Raw genomic sequence first — 22,691 nt, forward strand, 5'->3', positions numbered from 1 at the left:
GAATGTGTTGCAGACCTGAAATGCAGGAATAGATGTTTATTAATAAATGAAATGAAGTCGAGCAGATAAAAGATGAAATATCTCAGCTTCATCCTGTCTGACATCAAATAAAAGTCAGTGTAAGAAACTGTGTGATTTATTATTTTCCATTTTCCATACTGTCCCAAGTATTTTTTTTATTTGGGGTTGTATTGGTATTATTATTAAATCTGCTGAAACCCTGTTTGAACAAAGGTTTATAGGTCGTCTTTTTTGACAGATAGTATAGAAGTACGTGTCTGTTAGTTCTAACTTAAGTGCTTAATAAAGAAGTTGGTCGTTACTACCAACAATAACAACCTTATTATTTTTTCTTCACAAAACAAAGAAATTTCAGGTGAAGGAACCTCGATCCCTGAGGAACACCTCACCCCAGTGGACCAACAGTGTGGAGGTTTCCAGATGAAGCCTGTGAAGAAGGAAGAAGCTGAAGATAAAGATGAACTCAGTAAGATATTTTTTATCTTGAGTAAAATAAGATGTTGATTGAATAGAATCAGAGGCAGCTGGGATGAAGCATCATACAGTGAAAGCTTGTATTGTGCTCGTGCAGATCAGTGTGAGCAGGAAATGATGAATGCAGGATGAATCACGTTACAGGACTTTAGCATCAGATCTCAGTTTAACATTTACTAACAATCTTTATTATTTATAATGTTATAAACTAGGGCTGCACGATATTTCGTTTCAGCATCGACATTGCGATGTGTGCATGTGCGATAGTCACATCGCAGGACGTGCGATGTTACTTAATGCAAATTAAATCAAATACGTCATGCTACAACTTTTTTGCTGCTTGACACAAAACGAAAATTCACACCGTTCTCATTTTCCATATAATATCTACCAGTGTGTTCAAAAACCTAGTGAGCCGCCTCGCTGTACTACCTACACAGGCAGCTGCCTCAGTAGAGAGGATTCTAATAAGTCATTGACTTAGAAGGCTGGTTATCGGAACGCGGCTACTTAGCAATTCCATCGGGTTTCGCATTTAGCATTTAGCATCTTGCCATTAAAACCAATGGAATGAGGTGGGACAGCGCTAACATGCAGAGGTGATTTACCCTACCTGTGGGCCCAGGGGCTACGGCTGGTTGTGGTCCCCCTACATATATACATATATATACAGCGAGTCTCACATACAAAACTAACCGCAGCACGTCCGAACGCACATGTAGAAACCCGGTGCTGCATTCTGATTGGCTGAGCTGAATGTCACTCACATACTAGTTCGCTAGTACTACTACAGCTCGTTATAGTTTATCTGGCCAATCAACAGTCAGAAATATGAATAACGTGTAAATGATTTACAAAATCACTGGTTTGTAAGCTTCCCTATTCTTATTAACCAAAATAACTAACAAAATAAAAAAATAAAAAAAACAGCCAATCCGGGGCCCTCAATTATTTAAGGCCCCTGGGCTGAAGCCCAAAGGTCTTTTGTTTGTATAGTTTTTTTTAAATAATGTTTACTACTTGAAGAGGTTTTGATTGTGAAATAAAGCATTAAATGACCCATTTTCTCAATCTTGTTAATTCCCTCATGTGATATTGAAGCTTTCTTAGTTTAATGCTCAGTTTCAACCGAGTACAAAGATGTAGCTTGTCATAATCTCTTGTATCCCTTGTAGGCACCACCCTTTTTCACAGATGAGCCCCTTATTTAGAGTAAGATACATGCATTATTAATATTATTAATATATTTTTTTAATATCGCAATATATATCGCAGGAAGAAAATAAATCGCAATCTCAGTTTTTTCCAATAACGTGTCGCAACAACTACTGTGTCCTGCGGTCTGTAACATGTTTTGTAACATTTCTGGCCACTTTTTACACAGACACGTTATTAATGATGTGGTGAAAATTCCTGCATTTTTTAAATATCGCAATATATATCGCAGGAAAAAAAATATCGCAATGTCAGTTTTTTCCAATATCGTGCAGCCCTATTATAAATGTATTTATTATTTATAATGTTATAAATGTATTTGATGATTTATAATGTTATAAATGTATTTGATTATTTATAATGTTATAAATGTATTTGATGATTTATAATGTTATAAATGTATTTGATGATTTATAATGTTATAAATGTATTTAATTATTTATAATGTTATAAATGTATTTGATTATTTATAATGTTATAAATGTATTTAATGATTTATAATGTTATAAATGTTTTCATTATTTATAATGTTATAAATGTACTTGATTATTTATAATGTTATAAATGTATTTGATTATTTATAATGTTATAAATGTATTTGATGATTTATAATGTTATAAATGTATTTATTATTTATAATGTTATAAATGTATTTAATGATTTATAATGTTATAAATGTATTCATTATTTATAATGTTATAAATGTACTTGATTATTTATAATGTTATAAATGTATTTATTATTTATAATGTTATAAATGTATTTGATGATTTATAATGTTATAAATGTATTTGATGATTTATAATGTTATAAATGTATTTGATGATTTATAATGTTATAAATGTATTTGATGATTTATAATGTTATAAATGTATTTGATGATTTATAATGTTATAAATGTATTTGATTATTTATAATGTTATAAATGTATTTGATTATTTATAATGGTATAAATGTATTTGATTATTTATAATGTTATAAATGTATTAGATTATTTATAATGTCATAAATGTATTGGATTATTTATAATGTTATAAATGTATTAGATTATTTATAATGTTATAAATGTATTGGATTATTTATAATGTTATAATTGTATTAGATTATTTATAATGTTATAAATGTATTTGATGATTTATAATGTTATAAATGTATTTGATGATTTATAATGTTATAAATGTATTTGATTATTTATAATGTTATAAATGTATTTCATTATTTATAATGTTATAAATGTATTTGATGATTTATAATGTTATAAATGTATTTGATTATTTATAATGTTATAAATGTATTTGATTATTTATAATGTTATAAATGTATTTGATTATTTATATTGTTTAAATGTATTTGATTATTTATAATGTTATAAATGTATTTGATGATTTATAATGTTATAAATGTATTAGATTATTTATAATGTTATAAATGTATTTGATTATTTATAATGTTATAAATGTATTTGATTATTTATAATGTTATAAATGTATTTGATGATTTATAATGTTATAAATGTATTTGATGATTTATAATGTTATAAATGTATTTGATTATTTATAATGTTATAAATGTATTTGATGATTTATAATGTTATAAATGTATTTGATGATTTATAATGTTATAAATGTATTTAATTATTTATAATGTTATAAATGTATTTGATTATTTATAATGTTATAAATGTATTTAATGATTTATAATGTTATAAATGTTTTCATTATTTATAATGTTATAAATGTACTTGATTATTTATAATGTTATAAATGTATTTGATTATTTATAATGTTATAAATGTATTTGATGATTTATAATGTTATAAATGTATTTATTATTTATAATGTTATAAATGTATTTAATGATTTATAATGTTATAAATGTATTCATTATTTATAATGTTATAAATGTACTTGATTATTTATAATGTTATAAATGTATTTATTATTTATAATGTTATAAATGTATTTGATGATTTATAATGTTATAAATGTATTTGATGATTTATAATGTTATAAATGTATTTGATGATTTATAATGTTATAAATGTATTTGATGATTTATAATGTTATAAATGTATTTGATGATTTATAATGTTATAAATGTATTTGATTATTTATAATGTTATAAATGTATTTGATTATTTATAATGGTATAAATGTATTTGATTATTTATAATGTTATAAATGTATTAGATTATTTATAATGTCATAAATGTATTGGATTATTTATAATGTTATAAATGTATTAGATTATTTATAATGTTATAAATGTATTGGATTATTTATAATGTTATAATTGTATTAGATTATTTATAATGTTATAAATGTATTTGATGATTTATAATGTTATAAATGTATTTGATGATTTATAATGTTATAAATGTATTTGATTATTTATAATGTTATAAATGTATTTCATTATTTATAATGTTATAAATGTATTTGATGATTTATAATGTTATAAATGTATTTGATTATTTATAATGTTATAAATGTATTTGATTATTTATAATGTTATAAATGTATTTGATTATTTATATTGTTTAAATGTATTTGATTATTTATAATGTTATAAATGTATTTGATGATTTATAATGTTATAAATGTATTAGATTATTTATAATGTTATAAATGTATTTGATTATTTATAATGTTATAAATGTATTTGATTATTTATATTGTTTAAATGTATTTGATGATTTATAATGTTATAAATGTATTTGATGATTTATAATGTTATAAATGTATTTGATTATTTATAATGTTATAAATGTATTTGATTATTTATAATGTTATAAATGTATTTGATTATTTATAATGTTATAAATGTATTGGATTATTTATAATGTTATAAATGTATTAGATTATTTATAATGTTATAAATGTATTTGATTATTTATAATGTTATAAATGTATTTGATTATTTATAATGTTATAAATGTATTAGATTATTTATAATGTTATAAATGTATTTGATTATTTATAATGTTATAAATGTATTTATTATTTATAATGTTATAAATGTATTTGATGATTTATGTTATAAATGTATTTGATGATTTATAATGTTATAAATGTATTTGATGATTTATAATGTTATAAATGTATTTGATGATTTATAATGTTATAAATGTATTTGATGATTTATAATGTTATAAATGTATTTGATGATTTATAATGTTATAAACGTATTTGATGATTTATAATGTTATAAATGTATTTGATTATTTATAATTTTATACATTTATTAGATGATTTATAATGTTATAAATGTATTTGATGATTTATAATGTTATAAATGTATTTGATGATTTATAATGTTATAAATGTATTTGATTATTTATAATTTTATACATTTATTAGATGATTTATAATGTTATAAATGTATTTGATTATTTATAATGTTATAAATGTATTTGATAATTTATAATGTTATAAATGTATTTGATGATTTATAATGTTATAAATGTATTTGATGATTTATAATGTTATAAATGTATTTGATTATTTATAATGTTATAAATGTATTTGATAATTTATAATGTTATAAATGTATTTGATGATTTATAATGTTATAAATGTATTTGATTATTTATAATGTTATAAATGTATTTGATAATTTATAATGTTATAAATGTATTTGATGATTTATAATGTTATAAATGTATTTGATGATTTATAATGTTATAAATGTATTGGATGATTTATAATGTTATAAATGTATTTGATTATTTATAATGTTATAAATGTATTTGATGATTTATAATGTTATAAATGTATTTTATTATTTATAATGTTATAAATGTATTTTATTATTTATAATGTTATAAATGTATTTGATTATTTATAATGTTATAAATGTATTGGATTATTTATAATGTTATAAATGTATTAGATTATTTATAATGTTATAAATGTCTTTTATTATTTATAATGTTATAAATGTATTTGATTATTTATAATGTTATAAATGTATTAGATTATTTATAATGTTATAAATGTATTTGATTATTTATAATGTTATAAATGTATTTATTATTTATAATGTTATAAATGTATTTGATGATTTATGTTATAAATGTATTTGATTATTTATAATGTTATAAATGTATTTGATGATTTATAATGTTATAAATGTATTTGATGATTTATAATGTTATAAATGTATTTGATGATTTATAATGTTATAAATGTATTTGATGATTTATAATGTTATAAATGTATTTGATGATTTATAATGTTATAAATGTATTTGATGATTTATAATGTTATAAATGTATTAGATTATTTATAATGTTATAAATGTATTTGATTATTTTCTGCTTCAGAACTGAACAAGGATTTCTGCTGCTCCTCGTGTCCACGTTCCTCTACAACCCAAAATCAGCTCCTCAATCACATCAAGAGCTGCAACCGTGTTAAATATGAGACTCTGGTGAAGATTAAGACTGAACATGAGGATCTGACGCCCACCAGAAGCTCCAGTAATCAGCAAACGTCCTCTGGTACTGTCAGCATTAACACGTCTCTCAGTCCCACACAGGAAGCAGGAAACGTCTGCTCACAGTGTGGGAAGAGCTTTAGTACCCGGGGTGCTCTTAAAAGACACCAGCGCATTCACACTGGAGAGAAACCATATCAGTGCTCACAGTGTGGAAAGAGTTTTAATAGACAGAGTCATCTCAAAAGACACCAGCGCATTCACACTGGACAGAAATTGTATCAGTGCTCACAGTGTGGGAAGAGTTTTAAAACACAGAGTAATCTCAAAATACACCAGCGGATTCACACTGGAGAGAAACCGTATCAGTGCTTACAGTGTGGAAAGCATTTTAATAGACAGAGTCATCTCAAAATACACCAGCGCATTCACACTGGAGAGAAACCATATCAGTGCTCACAGTGTGGAAAGCATTTTAATAGACAGAGTCATCTCAAAATACACCAGCGCATTCACACTGGAGAGAAACCATATCAGTGCTCACCGTGTGGGAAGAGCTTCAGTACCCGGGGTGCTCTCAAAATACACCAGCGCATTCACACTGAAAAGAAACCATATCAGTGCTCACAGTGTCGGAAGAGTTTTATTACACAGGGTAATCTCAAAATACACCAACGCATTCACACTAGAGAGAAACCATATCAGTGCTCACAGTGTGGAAAGAGTTTTATTACACAGGGTCATCTCAAAATACACCAGCGCATTCACACTGGACAGAAACCATATCAGTGCTCACAGTGTGGAAAGAGTTTTAATGGACAGAGTGATCTGAAAAAACACCAGCACATTCACACTGGAGTAAAACCGTATCAGTGCTCACAGTGTGGGAAGAGTTTTAATCAACAGGGTAATCTCAAAATACACCAGCACATTCACACTGGAGAGAAACCGTATCACTGTTCACAGTGTGGAAAAAGTTTTATTCAACAGAGTCATCTCAAAACACACCAGCGCATTCACATTTTACAGAAATGATGCTCACAGTGTTGGAGCTGCTTTGCTCATTAGCAGTCACAAGTGTGACTCATCAGATTGTACCAAACAAGCTAAAATATAAAAATATAAAATTTAGTGATTGTTGGGGAGAAATGGTTAGCAATGAATGAATTATACTGTGTAATTAATAGGTAATTAATTACACAGTAAACATTAATAATTAAATAGTTATAATAAAAGTATAAATCTTTAGGTTAAACTATTACTGGGAAATAATGTGATTATCTATAGTGGAGTGAATGGTGGGTAGAACCAGGAGGTTTAGAGCCTGATGTAAGTGAATGCTATCAGCTAATAGTGGAAGTGAATTGAAAAAAAAAAAAAAAAAGGTATTGGATCAGCTAGCATATATTGGTCTTAGTGATACTGTGCTTGATTGATTTTCTTCATACATTTCTAGACGTGTACAATATGTTCACAGTAACTCCTGTTACTAGTGGTGTCCCTCAGGGCTCTGTCTTGGGGCCTCTGCTATTTATAATTTACCTGCTTCCCATTGGACGTATCTTTAGGAAATAAAACGTTCAATTTCATTGTTATGCGGACGACACCCAGCTATACCTGTCCACTGTGCTCACGGCTACTCTGTACTCTTCCTACTCCATCTCTCTCTGATTGGCTAATAGAATTAAGAACATGGTTCTCTTACAATTTTCTCACATTAAATGCTGATAAAACTGAAATTCTTCTCATAGGTAGAAAATCTCCTCTCTCTAAATCTAACAAATTCTCAGTGATGATGAAGAACTCAGTCGTCTCTCCTTCCACTCACAATCTTTAATTTCATGCACATATTAACAATATCACACAATCCGCTTATTTACATTTACGTAACATAAATCGTCTAAGTCCATTCCTTTCTCCTAGAAGTGCTGCTGTTCTTGTTCATGCCCTGGTCACATCCCCAATTTATTATTGTAACTCTCTCCTTTTTGGTCTACCTCATATGGGAGCTAGAGCTTTTAGCTACTCTGCCCCACATCTCTGGAACTCTCTCCCTCCTGACATTTGCACCATTGATTCAATCCCTAGTTTCAAAACATGCCTTAAAACATATTTCTTTAAACTCGCCTGCCCTTAATCTGTGTAATTAATTATGTACTGATGTTTTGTATTGTAAGGTGTCCTTGAGTGTTTTCAAAGGCGCCCATAAATAAAATGTATTATTATTATTTTTATATGTTTTCAAATGTTACTTATACTTGTTTTTCACAAATTTTCATAGTTTGGCTTATACAGGGGTGAAAAGTAACAAATTACATTTAGTCGTGTTACTGTAATTGAGTAGTTTTTTTTGTGTACTTGTACTTTTTAAAGTAGATTTTACAACCTGTAATTTTACTTTTACTTAAGTATGTTTTGTATTAAGAATTGCAATTCGCTACATTTTAAATAATTTTCGTTACTGAGTAAAAAAAAAAAAACAATAAAAAAAGTCGACATCAAAACTACTTGTACTTGTACCGTTGCAGTCGGAGTCGCAATTTAACTGTTACGGGACGCGTTTTGTTCCGTATTTTTATCAGTGGGAGAGAAATGCTGCAGATTAGACTGAGACAGGGTGATGTGTATGAAACAGAAGGAAACTGCTGCTACCGTGGGAATTAGAAAGTGTTTAGTTATTATTTTAAGTAGTGTTCACTTTTAATCTTGGTGACGCAGTGTGTGTGCAGCATAACAACCTGTTTATTACTCCGCTGTTTGAGTAGCACAGTGGGCAGAGCGCATATTTTTCTGCTCTAGATGCGAGTTCAGCTTAGGGCGAAACTAAACCAACTGGGGTGGCCATTGCTTCCCCTGGATTTTCTCACTGCCCGCCTAAGCAACACAGCCAGAACCGGGGCTGCATATCAGTGTGTCAGTGTCACTGGATCATTAAGCTCCACTTGGCTAAAACTATTAAGATTCTGGAGTGTATATGTGGGAATTTGTGCATGTCCGGATGTGACAAAAATGCCTAAGTTTTTATCCCAAGTTAAGTTGAGGTCAGGGCTCTGTGACACTGGCCCAGGAAAAAAATTACTGTGAAATTTCATAATAAAACTGTGAAATATTTTACAGTTCTACTATGAATTGATGGTAATTTGGCCACTTCATGGTTCTACTGTGAACTTTCATAGTAATCTAGTTGACAGTTCTACTATGAACTTTCACAGTAAAACACTGAATTATTTCACAGTTCTACTATAAACAATTTCATAGTAAAAATGAATTATTTTACAGTTCTACTATGAATTGATGGTAATTTGGTAGTTTTTATAGTAATAGATTGTATTTGTTATATAATAACATAATTATATTACACTTAATAATTTATTTTACAATGGTAATTATACAATAATATATTTTTATTATACAGTAATATATACAATTATATAACTGAATAATGTATTGTGGTATAAATCTATATATAAACTCTATACATACATAATGAAAAATCTAATTCATAATCATTCACTATGCATTTAATTATGGCAGTATTGGGTGCTTGGATGGAGGTGCTATGTCTTTGAGTGTGTGTGGGGGTGTGAATTGTGACATGAATTACACCTCTTGTTTTCCTAGCTTGTCCACATTGTTGAATTTGCTGGTGAAGTACACTTTCTGGACCTCCTTCATGGGGAAAATCTGTTTGGCCACCTTTAAAAATGCAAAAATAAATTAATAAAATAAATAATCAAACATTTGCCACCATCACCTCTAAGCTACAGGAGCCCTAATATATTTCATCAGCAATGTCTTACATCTGATGTATCATAAAGCATATACTTGGTGAGCGTATCGATATATAAATGCAAACATATGTTTATACATGTTCAAAAGATTGATTGATCTTAAGCAGAAGTTAAAGTGACAGACAAAGTACCGTGTATTTTATTTTTTATATATAATCTGTTGTTTGAGTGCTCAATATATGACGAGATGTATAAACTTTGTGATCTCACCATTAATTCTTATGGTGCAAAAAATATTTATTGCTGAAAAACATGACTTACCTTCATCTGCACTAAAGCACTGACGCAGACAGATCTTCTCTCTTTTTAATTTCATTATTTTAGTAGCTCAGACTGCCTTGAGATGTATCGGCATGGCCCATCTGATTCACTAGTAGACTGAAAAAGAATCAAACAATTAATATCAGCAGTTATGCGATCAGTACACAGTTTAGCATTCACCCCGTGGTAACTCACCCAACAGAAGTTAAAAACAGTCAGGGCTTTAAGCATATATAGATATGCAGCCGGGCACAAAGGTGGATGAATGGATGGATGAAAAGACATTGTCAGCACCAAAACTGTAAAGAAGTGAGTTGTTTTACATATTTTAACACAAATATATTTTAAACACAATATATTTTTAAAAAATCAACTAGCACCTACTTCAAGTTTCCGAGATCCAGGCCTCGTCAGTGCAATTTTCTCTTTTGCAGCATAGTCCTAGAATGAAATGATTTAGAATATGTAGTTATCTAGGGCTCGAAAACAGTAACATTCTGTGGATGTGGTTGTAAAGCAATGTACTAAAACGTGCTGCTACTATCATGAACAAGAATATGAAAAACCCATCCTTATGTGCTGATGTAAATGTAGGCAGATACTGTTATCTACAATACCCGGGTCTTCTCTGTCGGACACTGAGACTCTCTCAACCTCAGCAGCCCTCCTTGACATGTGGTCATTTTCCTGGAATAAAAATACTGTTTTTAATTTCATATTTAAAATCTGTAGTTAACAGAATGCTAAAGTAGCTTAAACACAGTGGCACAAATGCAGGGTTTTCCCTGGGTTGTTGGCAGGCTTACGTGGTGTGGTCACTGGGCTTGGGCTTAGGTGGTGCCCAAGTTTTATAGGGAGTAGGGAAAGAGTAGGGAAAACCTGAAATGTGTGTTAATAGACATTTCCTGAATAAATCATATAAACTTTGATCAACTGCCTCAGTTTCACAGCAATAATTTAAAGCACACATATCACCCATCATTCCAAAGAAAATGCTGGACCTCCACTATTTTAGGAGCAACTTGCAGGTTAACGTTCACATTTAATTAAGATGTGTATAAATAAGACATAAAAGGTGAATTGTCTTGTAGGAAATATTAAAAGCATTTATATTATCTGTACACTTAGAATTATAAAAAGTGATAGGTTTATTATAGTGCAGTTTAGCATTGTAACAACACTATAAACTAAGTAATTGTACCAGTCTTAACGCGTTGCAAGTATTACTACGCATTTAAAAAGAGCACAATCAACTACCACCAGATAACAGACTGTTTATTAGTGATGGGTCGGTCGCGAACGATCCGGCTCTAAGAGCCGGCTCTTTAAAGTGAACGACAGGATCCGGCTCCTGATTGGGAGCCGATTCGTTTTTTTCCGGTTTTTTTTCTGTCAAAACCGCACGTGATTGGTCAAGATACGTGGTGGCGTTTGTGTAATTACATTGAGCAAGAGGGGAGGGGTTACACACACACACACAGCGTGCACACGAACAGAAGGGGAGAGAGAGAGAACTCAGTGCTTTACACAGCCAGACATTACACGCTGGAAAGGTGAGGAAAATGAGTGAGAGGAAACATAGTAAAGTTTGGACACGAGGAACCCCTTTTACAGAGAAGTTCAGACCCACCGAACCAAGTGTTCAGTCTACCCACATCTTATACATGTGATGGCACATAGATTGTGTATCTGTCCCCTCAGAGAGAATCTTTTTTAACAGGGCAGATCGTAACAGAAAGGAGAAACAGGATCAGCCCATCAAAGATGAGCTCCTTGGTTTTTCTGAATGCCAATCTTCACTAAATACTTACAAATACTGTCACACCTGGATGCTTTCACCTGGATTTTCTTTTTGTTTTGCACATTTTTTTTTATATTTTGTTGAGTGTGAGTGATGCTTCGTTGATGTTGTGTTGTTTCACTCTAGATGTTTGTTTATTTTATTTTGTTTATAAGGATTTTAACGTCACGTTTTACACTTTGGTTACATTCATGACAGGAACATTCACCTCACTTGCATGTCTTTGGACTGTGGGAGGAAACCGGAGCACCCGGAGGAAACCCACACGGACACGGGAAAGACATGCAAACTCCACACAGAAAGGACCCGAGCTCTTCACCTGGGGATCGAACCCAGGACCTTCTTGCCGTGAGGCGACAGTGCCAACCACTTAGCCACCATGCCATCCCACTCTAGATGCAAACGTACAAATAATATACACAATCAGATCTTTTTGTCTAACTGAGATGGGTCTTTGTTTTTGTATTTTATAATTTATTGTTGGAGCACTCTGTTCCATGTTGAGTATATAAGTAAAGCAATTTAAATAATAAACATTTGATACAATGTTTTTTTACATTAGTAATTCATTTTACATGTAATTTGTTAATAAATTAATTTAAGCAACAAAAAAATCTAAGGAGCCACTTGGGAGCCGAAAGAGCCGGCTCTTTTTAGTGAGCCGAGCCAAAAGAACCGGCTCTCTAAAAGGAGCCGAAATTCCCATCACTACTGTTTATGCTAATGGTTTAGCTAACGTCCCAAGTAACTAATTTGAAGACATAGAATCCTGACACCTGTGTTATTTTCGGCTTTCTAAAATGGCCATTTCTTTTTAATAACATTTTAGGCACAGTAAATATATTGTAGCGACCCGCTGCTGTGGCTGAGAAGGGGGCGGAGCTTTACCCAGAAGGACTTGCGGCTATGGTTACAAGATCCACCGTGACCGTGTTATTCAGCACTGGAAATGGTGTTGGCTGTGCTGAGTAATGCAGCAGATGGCTTTGGGTTTTGGGCTGTGCAGTTATTAGCAGTGTGGCTATGTATATGTGGTATGAATGTCTATGTGTGTGAATGGATGTTTGTCCACATGGTCACGAAAAGAGCCGATTTCCCATCCCATTTCGTCTTCGACGCCGAAGAAACGCTACAATATTATTGTTTATTATAATAAACTGTTTAAGTTAATGACTTACCATCGAACTTCAGGGTTTAGCGCGCGCCGCTTCACCAACGTCTTTTTATCCATTTCTCACTTTCCAGATACAGTTTAGCCGTTGATGAGATTTTCCGTCGTCAGATTCTTGTCCTTTAATAAGTTCTGACTCAATAACACATGTGGCAGGAACTTTATCTTTAAGCAGATACACAGCGCGGACTTCAACAGACTCGTTTTTGAGAATTAAATCACTGAAACTGAGACTAAATTTGTATTTCGCGCGGTTCACCTGACGCGAAGCTCGAGACGCTTGGTTGAAATAACGGTCTCAAATCAAGTGCGCATGTGCGCATGCCCAGATGTCCAGACTGACATGATGTCTGACATGATGTGTGTAGAAGAGAGGTTTGCGCAGAACAGGCAGAATAAAAGGCGCTATAAAGTCATCTGTCTGATGTAATATTGATGTAATGTAATATTTGTCCTGTCTGCATGAGGTTATTTGTATTTTTGTAATATTATAAATATGTAAATCTGTGCTGTATTCTTTTTTTATTGGAATATTGTTAATCATCTATTTTTTTTTTAGATGTAAATAATGTCTTTTTGACATGTTTTTCATGTCATGTAATTAATTTACCCCCACACACATACATTTACACCCTCCATTCACATACCTACTTCAAATAATACATAAATATTATATACATTATTATTGTCTTGATATTTGTATATTGTCATTTACCTATATGACCATAGTTAAACTGTAAATTACTGTAAACATCAAACATTAGAAGAGGTGACTATGAACTATTCCTAGTTGAACTTTAAACTGTAAGTTGACTGAATTTCACAATTCAACAATATCATGTTTACAGTTGAACTGTAAACTTCACAGTCAATATTATTAAACACCAGAGGAGGTGGCCATGAACTTCATGGTAACATGAGAGTTCACAGTTGTACTTATGGTCAAACTGTAAAAGTGATAGTAGAACTATGAACTATTATGGTTCAACTGTAAACTTAACAGTTTTACTGTAAACTTCACAGTCAATATTATTAAACACTGAAAAGGTTAGAATGAACTTCATAGGGACATGAGAGTTCACAGTTGTACTCATGGTCAAACTGTAAAAATGACAGTAGAACTGTGAACTTTTATGGTTCAACTGTAAACGTAACAGTTTTACTGTAAAACTTCACAGTACATTTTTTCCTGGGCGGTTTATCTTTACTGTTAGCTCTATTTTGAGGGTTTTTTTTGTCAAACGGAACTAAATAACATTAAACGTGCGTGTGAGCATGGTCAGTGAGAATAATTCAATCTGTCTCCCGTGGGTGAAAAATGAATTGCTTTCGTTTTAGAAGTGAAAAAATCTCGTAATGTCACGATGAGCCTTCTTGAGCAGAGGGACTTTGCGGGCACTGCAGGATCTCAATCCATTACGGCGAAGTGTGTTACTAATGGTTTTCTTGGTGACTGTGCTCCCAGCTCCCTTGAGATCATTGACAAGCTCCTCCCGTGTAATTCTGGGCTGACCTCACCTTTCTCAGAATCATTCTTACCCCACCAGGTGAGATCTTGCATGGAGCTCCAGAGTGAGGGTGATCGACTGTGATCTTGTATTTCTTCCATTTTCAAATTATCACACCAACAGTGATCTCTTTCTCACCAGGCTTCTTGCTGATGGTCTTGTAGCCCATTCCAGCCTTGTGCAGGTCTACAATCTTGTCCCTGACGTCCTTTGATAGCTCTTTGGTCTTGCCCATGGTGGTGGAGAGATTTGAACAGAAGAAACTGATTCTGTGACAGGAGTCTTTTATACAGGGACAGGACTAATTTGTGTGCCTCATGGGCACATAACCGGTCTGTGGGGGTCAGAATTCTTGCTGGTTTGGTAGAGGATAAAATACTTATTTCCCTTAATCAAATACAAATTAATTTATAACTTTTATTTAATGTTTTTTTTCTGAATTTTTTGTTGATATTCTGTCTCTATCTGTTAAAATAAACCTTCCATAAAAATTATAGACTGTTCAAGTCTTTGTGAGGGGGTAAACTTACAAAATCAGCAGGGGATCAAATACTTATTTCCCTCACTGTATATATATTTTAAATCACGTAATGCTTTAAAATGAATTTCATTATATACATATATATACAGTGTATCACAAAAGTGAGTACACCCCTCACATTTCTGCAAATATTTTATTATATCTTTTCATGGGACAACACTATAGAAATAAAACTTGGATATAAGTTAGAGTAGTCAGTGTACAACTTGTATAGCAGTGTAGATTTACTGTCTTCTGAAAATAACTCAACACACAGCCATTAATGTCTAAATGGCTGGCAACATAAGTGAGTACACCCCACAGTGAACATGTCCAAATTGTGCCCAAAGTGTCAATATTTTGTGTGACCACCATTATTATCCAGCACTGCCTTAACCCTCCTGGGCATGGAATTCACCAGAGCTGCACAGGTTGCTACTGGAATCCTCTTCCACTCCTCCATAATGACTTCACGGAGCTGGTGGATGTTAGACACCTTGAACTCCTCCACCTTCCACTTGAGGATGCGCCACAGGTGCTCAATTGGGTTTAGTCCATCACCTTTACCTTCAGCTTCCTCAGCAAGGCAGTTGTCATCTTGGAGGTTGTGTTTGGGGTCGTTATCCTGTTGGAAAACTGCCATGAGGCCCAGTTTTCGAAGGGAGGGGATCATGCTCTGTTTCAGAATGTCACAGTACATGTTGGAATTCATGTTTCCCTCAATGAACTGCAGCTCCCCAGTGCCAGCAACACTCATGCAGCCCAAGACCATGATGCTACCACCACCATGCTTGACTGTAGGCAAGATACAGTTGTCTTGGTACTTCTCACCAGGGCGCCGCCACACATGCTGGACACCATCTGAGCCAAACAAGTTTATCTTGGTCTCGTCAGACCACAGGGCATTCCAGTAATCCATGTTCTTGGACTGCTTGTCTTCAGCAAACTGTTTGCGGGCTTTCTTGTGCCTCAGCTTCCTTCTGGGATGACGACCATGCAGAACGAGTTGATGCAGTGTGCGGCGTATGGTCTGAGCACTGACAGGCTGACCTCCCACGTCTTCAACCTCTGCAGCAATGCTGGCAGCACTCATGTGTCTATTTTTTAAAGCCAACCTCTGGATATGACACCGAACACGTGGACTCAACTTCTTTGGTCGACCCTGGCGAAGCCTGTTCCGAGTGGAACCTGTCCTGGAAAACCGCTGTATGACCTTGGCCACCATGCTGTAGTTCAGTTTCAGGGTGTTAGCAATCTTCTTATAGCCCAGGCCATCTTTGTGGAGAGCAACAATTCTATTTCTCACATCCTCAGAGAGTTCTTTGCCATGAGGTGCCATGTTGAATATCCAGTGGCCAGTATGAGAGAATTGTACCCAAAACACCAAATTTAACAGCCCTGCTCCCCATTTACACCTGGGACCTTGACACATGACACCAGGGAGGGACAACGACACATTTGGGCACAATTTGGACATGTTCACTGTGGTGTGTACTCACTTATGTTGCCAGCTATTTAGACATTAATGGCTGTGTGTTGAGTTATTTTCAGAAGACAGTAAATCTACACTGCTATACAAGCTGTACACTGACGACTCTAAGTTATATCCAAGTTTCATGTCTATAGTGTTGTCCCATGAAAAGATATAATGAAATATTTGCAGAAATGTGAGGGGTGTACTCACTTTTGTGATACACTGTATATATATATATATATATATATATATATATATATATATATAATGAAATTCATTTTAAAGCATTACGTGATTTAAAATGGAAAAACCAGAAAGCATAAGGTCTCACTTCCTGCTTTTCGGGGCAAAAAGTACCTGGTCAGCCACATCACATCCATTTCATTAAACTTCACTTTTCAGCAGAGTCTGTCTACAGTGTTTAGAAACACGACGTTCAGCCCCAGGAGCATCAGCGAGGGTCATGAAGGTCTCACAGATACAGAATGAAGTGATCTGAAGACAACTGCTGAACAAATGCTGCTGGTTAGATTTATTTCTTCTACTTCTGATTTTTCCTTTTGTCATTTAGTAAAATCATTTGGAATTCCTACAGTCCTGTGTCTACTTCACTTTATATTTAATGTGATAACATGGTGTAACACTGCAGCTCTGCTTGAGAATCTTTCTTGGTATGATACTAAATTTTATCCAGGACACTTAATATGAGGATTTAATTTTTATATTAGGAGTTATATGAGGACAAAATTTTTATATTAGGAGTTATATGAGGGTTTTATTTTTATATTAGGAGTTATATGAGGGTAAAATTTTTAATTTCTTGATGCTTTAGAATCAATTTAGAGTGTATAGTTGTGGTATTATTGTATATATCTCTGCCACAATACGAGGGGAGCAATACAGGTGGTGCAGCAGTAAAGTACGCTAATCAACATCTGGGGATTCGGGGTTCGAATATGAGCTGTGTTATCAGCCGGTTGGGCATCTGTATGGACAGGATTGGCTGGGATGGCTATTAGAAGCTGTTAGAAGGTGCACTGGTCAGAGTGCTCTCAGTGCAGGTCCCAAGCCTGGATAGAAATAAGAAGGTTGCGTGAGGAGGGGCATCCAGGGTAAAAACTGTGAGTCTGGTATGATCATCAGATCCACTGTGATGACTGAAGATAAAGAATTACAATAAAATTATGTAAAAAAAAATGTATGTGATTCTGTTCCTTGAGGTCAACAGAGACCAAAACTAACAGCACACAGAAGTGTGGAGATAAATGTTTCTATGAATCTCATGATCATGATCAAGATAAAAGTGCAGAAGTAGTTCTGTCCATTTAAAAAAAAAAAAAAAAAACAGAAAGTGAGCCAGTGCATAAATGTAACCTGACTTCCTCTTTTCTCTTGACAAATGATTATTCACATAAAAGTGCTTCAGTTTTATCCTGCTGGCCGTTTCCCACCAGCACTGGGACTGTACTGATCTTCAGCCGCACTCGGCTCACCTACACCACACAGAATTAAGACTGGAATCTGGATGAACTCAGGATGCTGCTGATGTTTGGGATCCTGTTCTTGATTACAGAAGCTGTTGTGGGTGAGTTTCCTTTGTGAGGTTCATTTAATGTTTGCTGAAAGGAAAGTGGTACAATGAACCTTTTCTGACCTTTTACTTTATTTAGGCATTTCTGGAATAATTAGATTGATCAGATGTTCTGCACACTATCATACGGCTGCAGTTTCTATTATGTATTGCTGGCTGAAAATTAAATTCTTTAAATATATTTCACACAATTCCCTTCAGTGTTTTAGTAGGATGGTTCACAGAAGGACTTTAACAACCTGAACACTATAATTAAGACCTTACAAAGCTAAATTAGTTTTTATAACTGAAGATAAGCAGAATATAACTGAAGTTGGTCTTTAGGTTTAGAAGATGATCTTTAGGTTTTATTTTGGCCTGTTGGTTTATTTTTTCATGGTAAATGTTTATGTTCTCAGGGGTTACATTCTGGTTGTTCTGTAATTTTCAGTTTGGTTTTAAATACTTATTTTTATTATTAATTGATTGTTTCAATTTTTAAAAATGACAATGTTGCTCAAATTATTATTGGTTTTTTTTTGGCTCTAGTTTTGTATTTAAAGCTGATTTCTAGTTATTAAATTAAAATGTTTCACCTCTTTTGCACAATCACATTTTTGGATTGTTTTTCTAATTATTTTTTATTTTTGGCTGTGATGTTTGAGGTTTTTTGCAGTTTTATTTTGGATGGTTTAACCACAGACTGCATGTTGGCTTTTAAATGTCCAGATTTTTCTTCAGTTTCTATAAATTCAAGATAATTTAACATAATAATTTTGATTTAAGATAATTAACATTAATTTATGGTGAATATATTTAAATAAAAAAAATAAAGATTCCCTTCAGTGTTTGATGGTTCACGGGGGCTTTAACACACTGTTTTTCTTTTTAGCTTTTTGTTTACTAAGCTATTCTCTGGATCTGGATTCTCTTTAAAAATAAAAATATAAATTATTTCACAGGATTTTTTGTAGATGTTTTAACTTTTTCTGCTATTTTTCTGCCCTTTCTGAATGAGGAGTTTATGGGGTTTTTTGGTGCAGAAGCTCTAAGATTTTCTCATTTAGTTGGTTAATGACAGAATGTTCCTGATTTTCTTTCTCTGTAGGTTCTCTGTACCAGGATCCTGCGGTCTGTACATTTACCCCCTATGATCAGAATGTTTCATGTTATGCTGCTCTTGGACAAAGACTTCACCTGCATCCTCCTCAGAACCTGCCCAGGAATCCTGAGTTTAAACTAATCAAGATCAACAAGTCATCTGATAAAATAATAGTAGATTATAGAACATATCTAAAGAATTCAACTGTAAATGTACCAGGGTGGCAGTTTATTACTAATAATTATGCAATAATAATAAATCAAACAGAGAAAAGTGACTCAGCAACATACAGATTAGACATCACTGATGATGATAACGGGTCGATCAGAGAAACTTTTCTTCATCTGAACATCGAAGGTAAAATAATTACAAACTCTAATCACACCAAACACCTACAAACATTTTATTCTTTATTTTATTCAAAATAAACACTTTAACATGCAGTTTAACACCAGATCAGATTCATGTAAAGAAATGTAAATATTTAATCTAAAACTCTCACAGTCTGTAAGTATAATATAAATATTGATAATAGAGGTAATGAAAAAAATAAATAAATAAAAATAACATAAGAGATTATTTTTAAACGTAAAAGTTTCAACAGTTATGGTCAAAAGTTTACATACACTTATATGGTACTTGCCTGTCCGTCCTGGAATTTCAGTGATTTCTGTAACTGTTTTTTATCTGTGACTGAATGACTGAATGTAATTGCGTATTTAAGACCACGCCACTGCTGCCACCCCCACTTTAGTCGGTCATGGTGACTAATGAAGAATTAGAAGTACATGCCACAAATTTAATCGACATTATAAAACTTCCACATCACCAAATTAACAGTAACAAGTCATTTATACAAAATGAACAGATGAGAGTTGGGGCGGCACGGCGGCTTAGCGGGTAGCACTGTCGCCTCACAGCAAGAAGGTCCTGGGTTCGATCCCCAGGTGGGGCGGTCCGGGTCCTTTCTGTGCGGAGTTTGCATGTTCTCCCCGTGTCTGCGTGGGTTTCCTAGCCGGAATAGATACCTAGCCACTAGATGCACAAACCAGTGCATTGTAGTTACAAAAAGGATAAAATAGAGAGGGTCGTGTCAGGGCATCGGCGTAAAAATTGTGTGCGGACCATGATCCGCTGAAGAGCCGACCCCGCAACAAAGCGGGACAAAGGCCAAGGAGAAGAAGAAGAAGAAACAGATAAGAGTTGATAGAAATTCCAGGACTGCAGTAAGAGACGCATCCTGTATAAATAAATGTAAACTTAAGATTTAAACAGCAGGATTTATATAGTAAATTGTAATTTTATCTGTAATAATTAGCAGTAGCTTCTGTGGAACTGCTAACAGAAACATGTTCTCATGATCAGTTGGCAGATTTAGTTTTTAGGTGCACTGGTCTATATTTTATTGTTGTTATTATTAGAAATAAGGTGGAAAAGCATGATATTCTGCTAGCACACCAGCGCCAAGATTCTGAACTTCTTGGTTGAGCTCGGCATTGCCACTGGTCGGCCGTTTCAGGCTCTGTCACCATCGGCCGTTTGTCCCCCGGCTTGACCTCCCCAGATGCCCAGCTCAAAAGCAGAAACACTTTGACTTTATTCAGTATCCAGTGGTGAAAACTAATGGAGGTTTCACCTTGATGAGCAGCATGAAGGTCAAAGCTTCTGACTGGAACCAGAGCAAGAAGTTCAAGTGCGAAGTGGAAAATAAGAAGGGATCTAAAGCAAGGATGCTGCAAAGGCCAGGTAGGAGAGAAAACATCATGCAGCATCAACTGCAGCCCTTATGACATATTGCCTTTTATTTAGGGCCACGCAGACAAAACATATTTTAACAAATGAAGATTTAACATATCATGAAAATTACCAACAGTGGCACAAGATTGAGTATTGCACAGCAACATGGGTAATGGGGAGCTCTGTTCAATCGTTTCTTTGTGCACTTTCGTCCGGGTATTCCAGTTTCCTCTCACCTGGATTGGTGACTGAGTAAGTGATATCCAGAGATAAACTTGTGCCCTATAGGTTGGATTCCTGTCTTATACAAAGTGTTTACTGGTTGCGACGGATCCACTAAGACCCTGGGCAGCTAGTGAAAATGAGCAAAGGAACTGTTAGTGATGTGTGGTTAAAATGATTATAAATCCATGCGCTGTTTAACACTGCACTTATTTATAACTTTTCTTCTTGCAGTTCCTGTTACTGTAAAAATGAATCCACCAGCAGCAAAAGATATGTTCGTGTCACAAACAGTAATAATTCAGTGTGTAATTACCAGCTACAGGAAGGAGGTCATGAATGAAACTGCGTCATGGATCATTAAAGGCAAGAAACCAGAAGATTCAAAAATTAAACATGGAGAGATTCAGCAGAGAGACCAACAATTTACCAGGATCAGCAGTTTGAACATTAGTAAAAATGAATGGATTTTGGGTGATGAAGTGGTTTGCTCCTTTGGGGACAAATCTGACAAAATCCAGTTCCAGGAGAGAAGTAAGTGCCTCAGAGTCTGAACTTAAACTACTGTGTTTTAAAACCACATTGCAAATTTATTTTGGAAAATCTTCATCTTTAAATTTTTCTTTATTTAGAGGAACCTTCTGTTCTCATTTACACATCCAATTCGCATGAAAATAAAATCACCCTGGTGTGTGAGGTCAGCAGTAATGATCCAGCTGATGTCTACATGCAGTGGACAGTAAATCATTTTCAATCAAGAGAATCAGACAACACAGCGTTCATCCAGAAAAGTGACGGTTCTGCATTTATTCTCAGTTATTTAACTGTTTCCAGTGTTGAGTACAGCAGCAGTTCCAGCTTTGACTGCGATGTCTATCACAGTTACATGAAGACCAGTCATCCCACCAAAGTGACCCTAACAACCAAAAGTAAATATATATGCCCTGAATGTCCTGTATGTGATTAATTACGTTTGCTTCTGTTTACCTGAATCGGAGACGCTGCTTTTGCATTAAAACATGTTTGTGTCTTTAAATTTACAATCTTAATAACTTTTGTCATTAAGTTTATTTTTTAACTTTTGTCTGTGAATTATGTTGCCATATTCTTCGTCACTTTAAAGTCCTCTGAACTGAAAAATATTTTTTAAATGATTAACTACACTTATCCTAAACATAAGTACATATTTATAATTAGTGATGTGTTTAATTCCAGAATGGTTTTCAGCTCCCTACAAAACATTAACATGTCATTTTTAACTACCGTATTTTCCGCACTATAAGGCGCACCTAAAAGCCATAAATTTTCTCAAAAATCTGCCGTGCGCCTTATAATCCGGTGCGCCTTATGTGTGCATGGAGTTCCAAAATCTGTAAAAATGTTGTTG

At 33.3% G+C, this 22,691-nt stretch overlaps 1 protein-coding gene, 1 long non-coding RNA gene, 1 pseudogene and 1 gene segment (V, D, J or C); 2 read left to right on the plus strand and 2 right to left on the minus strand.

Moving 5' to 3' along the window:
- The window catches only part of LOC134328803 (uncharacterized), a 450,585-nt gene that overhangs the window by 219,800 nt on the left and 208,094 nt on the right, over positions 1-22,691 (plus strand). The window lies entirely within an intron of this gene.
- The window catches only part of LOC134328715 (zinc finger protein 271-like), a 525,414-nt pseudogene that overhangs the window by 112,140 nt on the left and 390,583 nt on the right, over positions 1-22,691 (minus strand).
- On the minus strand, positions 9,605-10,483 carry LOC134329147 (uncharacterized). Its single transcript, XR_010014802.1, has 3 exons — positions 10,395-10,483; positions 10,200-10,316; positions 9,605-9,843 (listed from the first exon to the last, which is right to left on the minus strand). It is a non-coding gene; the product is annotated as an uncharacterized LOC134329147 (long non-coding RNA).
- On the plus strand, positions 21,465-22,296 carry LOC134328812 (Ig gamma-2B chain C region-like). The segment is given in 2 exon segments: positions 21,465-21,838; positions 21,937-22,296. Coding segments are annotated over 2 exon segments (681 nt in total).

Source organism: Trichomycterus rosablanca, chromosome 15, assembly GCF_030014385.1.
Source record: "Trichomycterus rosablanca isolate fTriRos1 chromosome 15, fTriRos1.hap1, whole genome shotgun sequence".
Taxonomy (NCBI): Eukaryota; Metazoa; Chordata; class Actinopteri; order Siluriformes; family Trichomycteridae; genus Trichomycterus; species Trichomycterus rosablanca.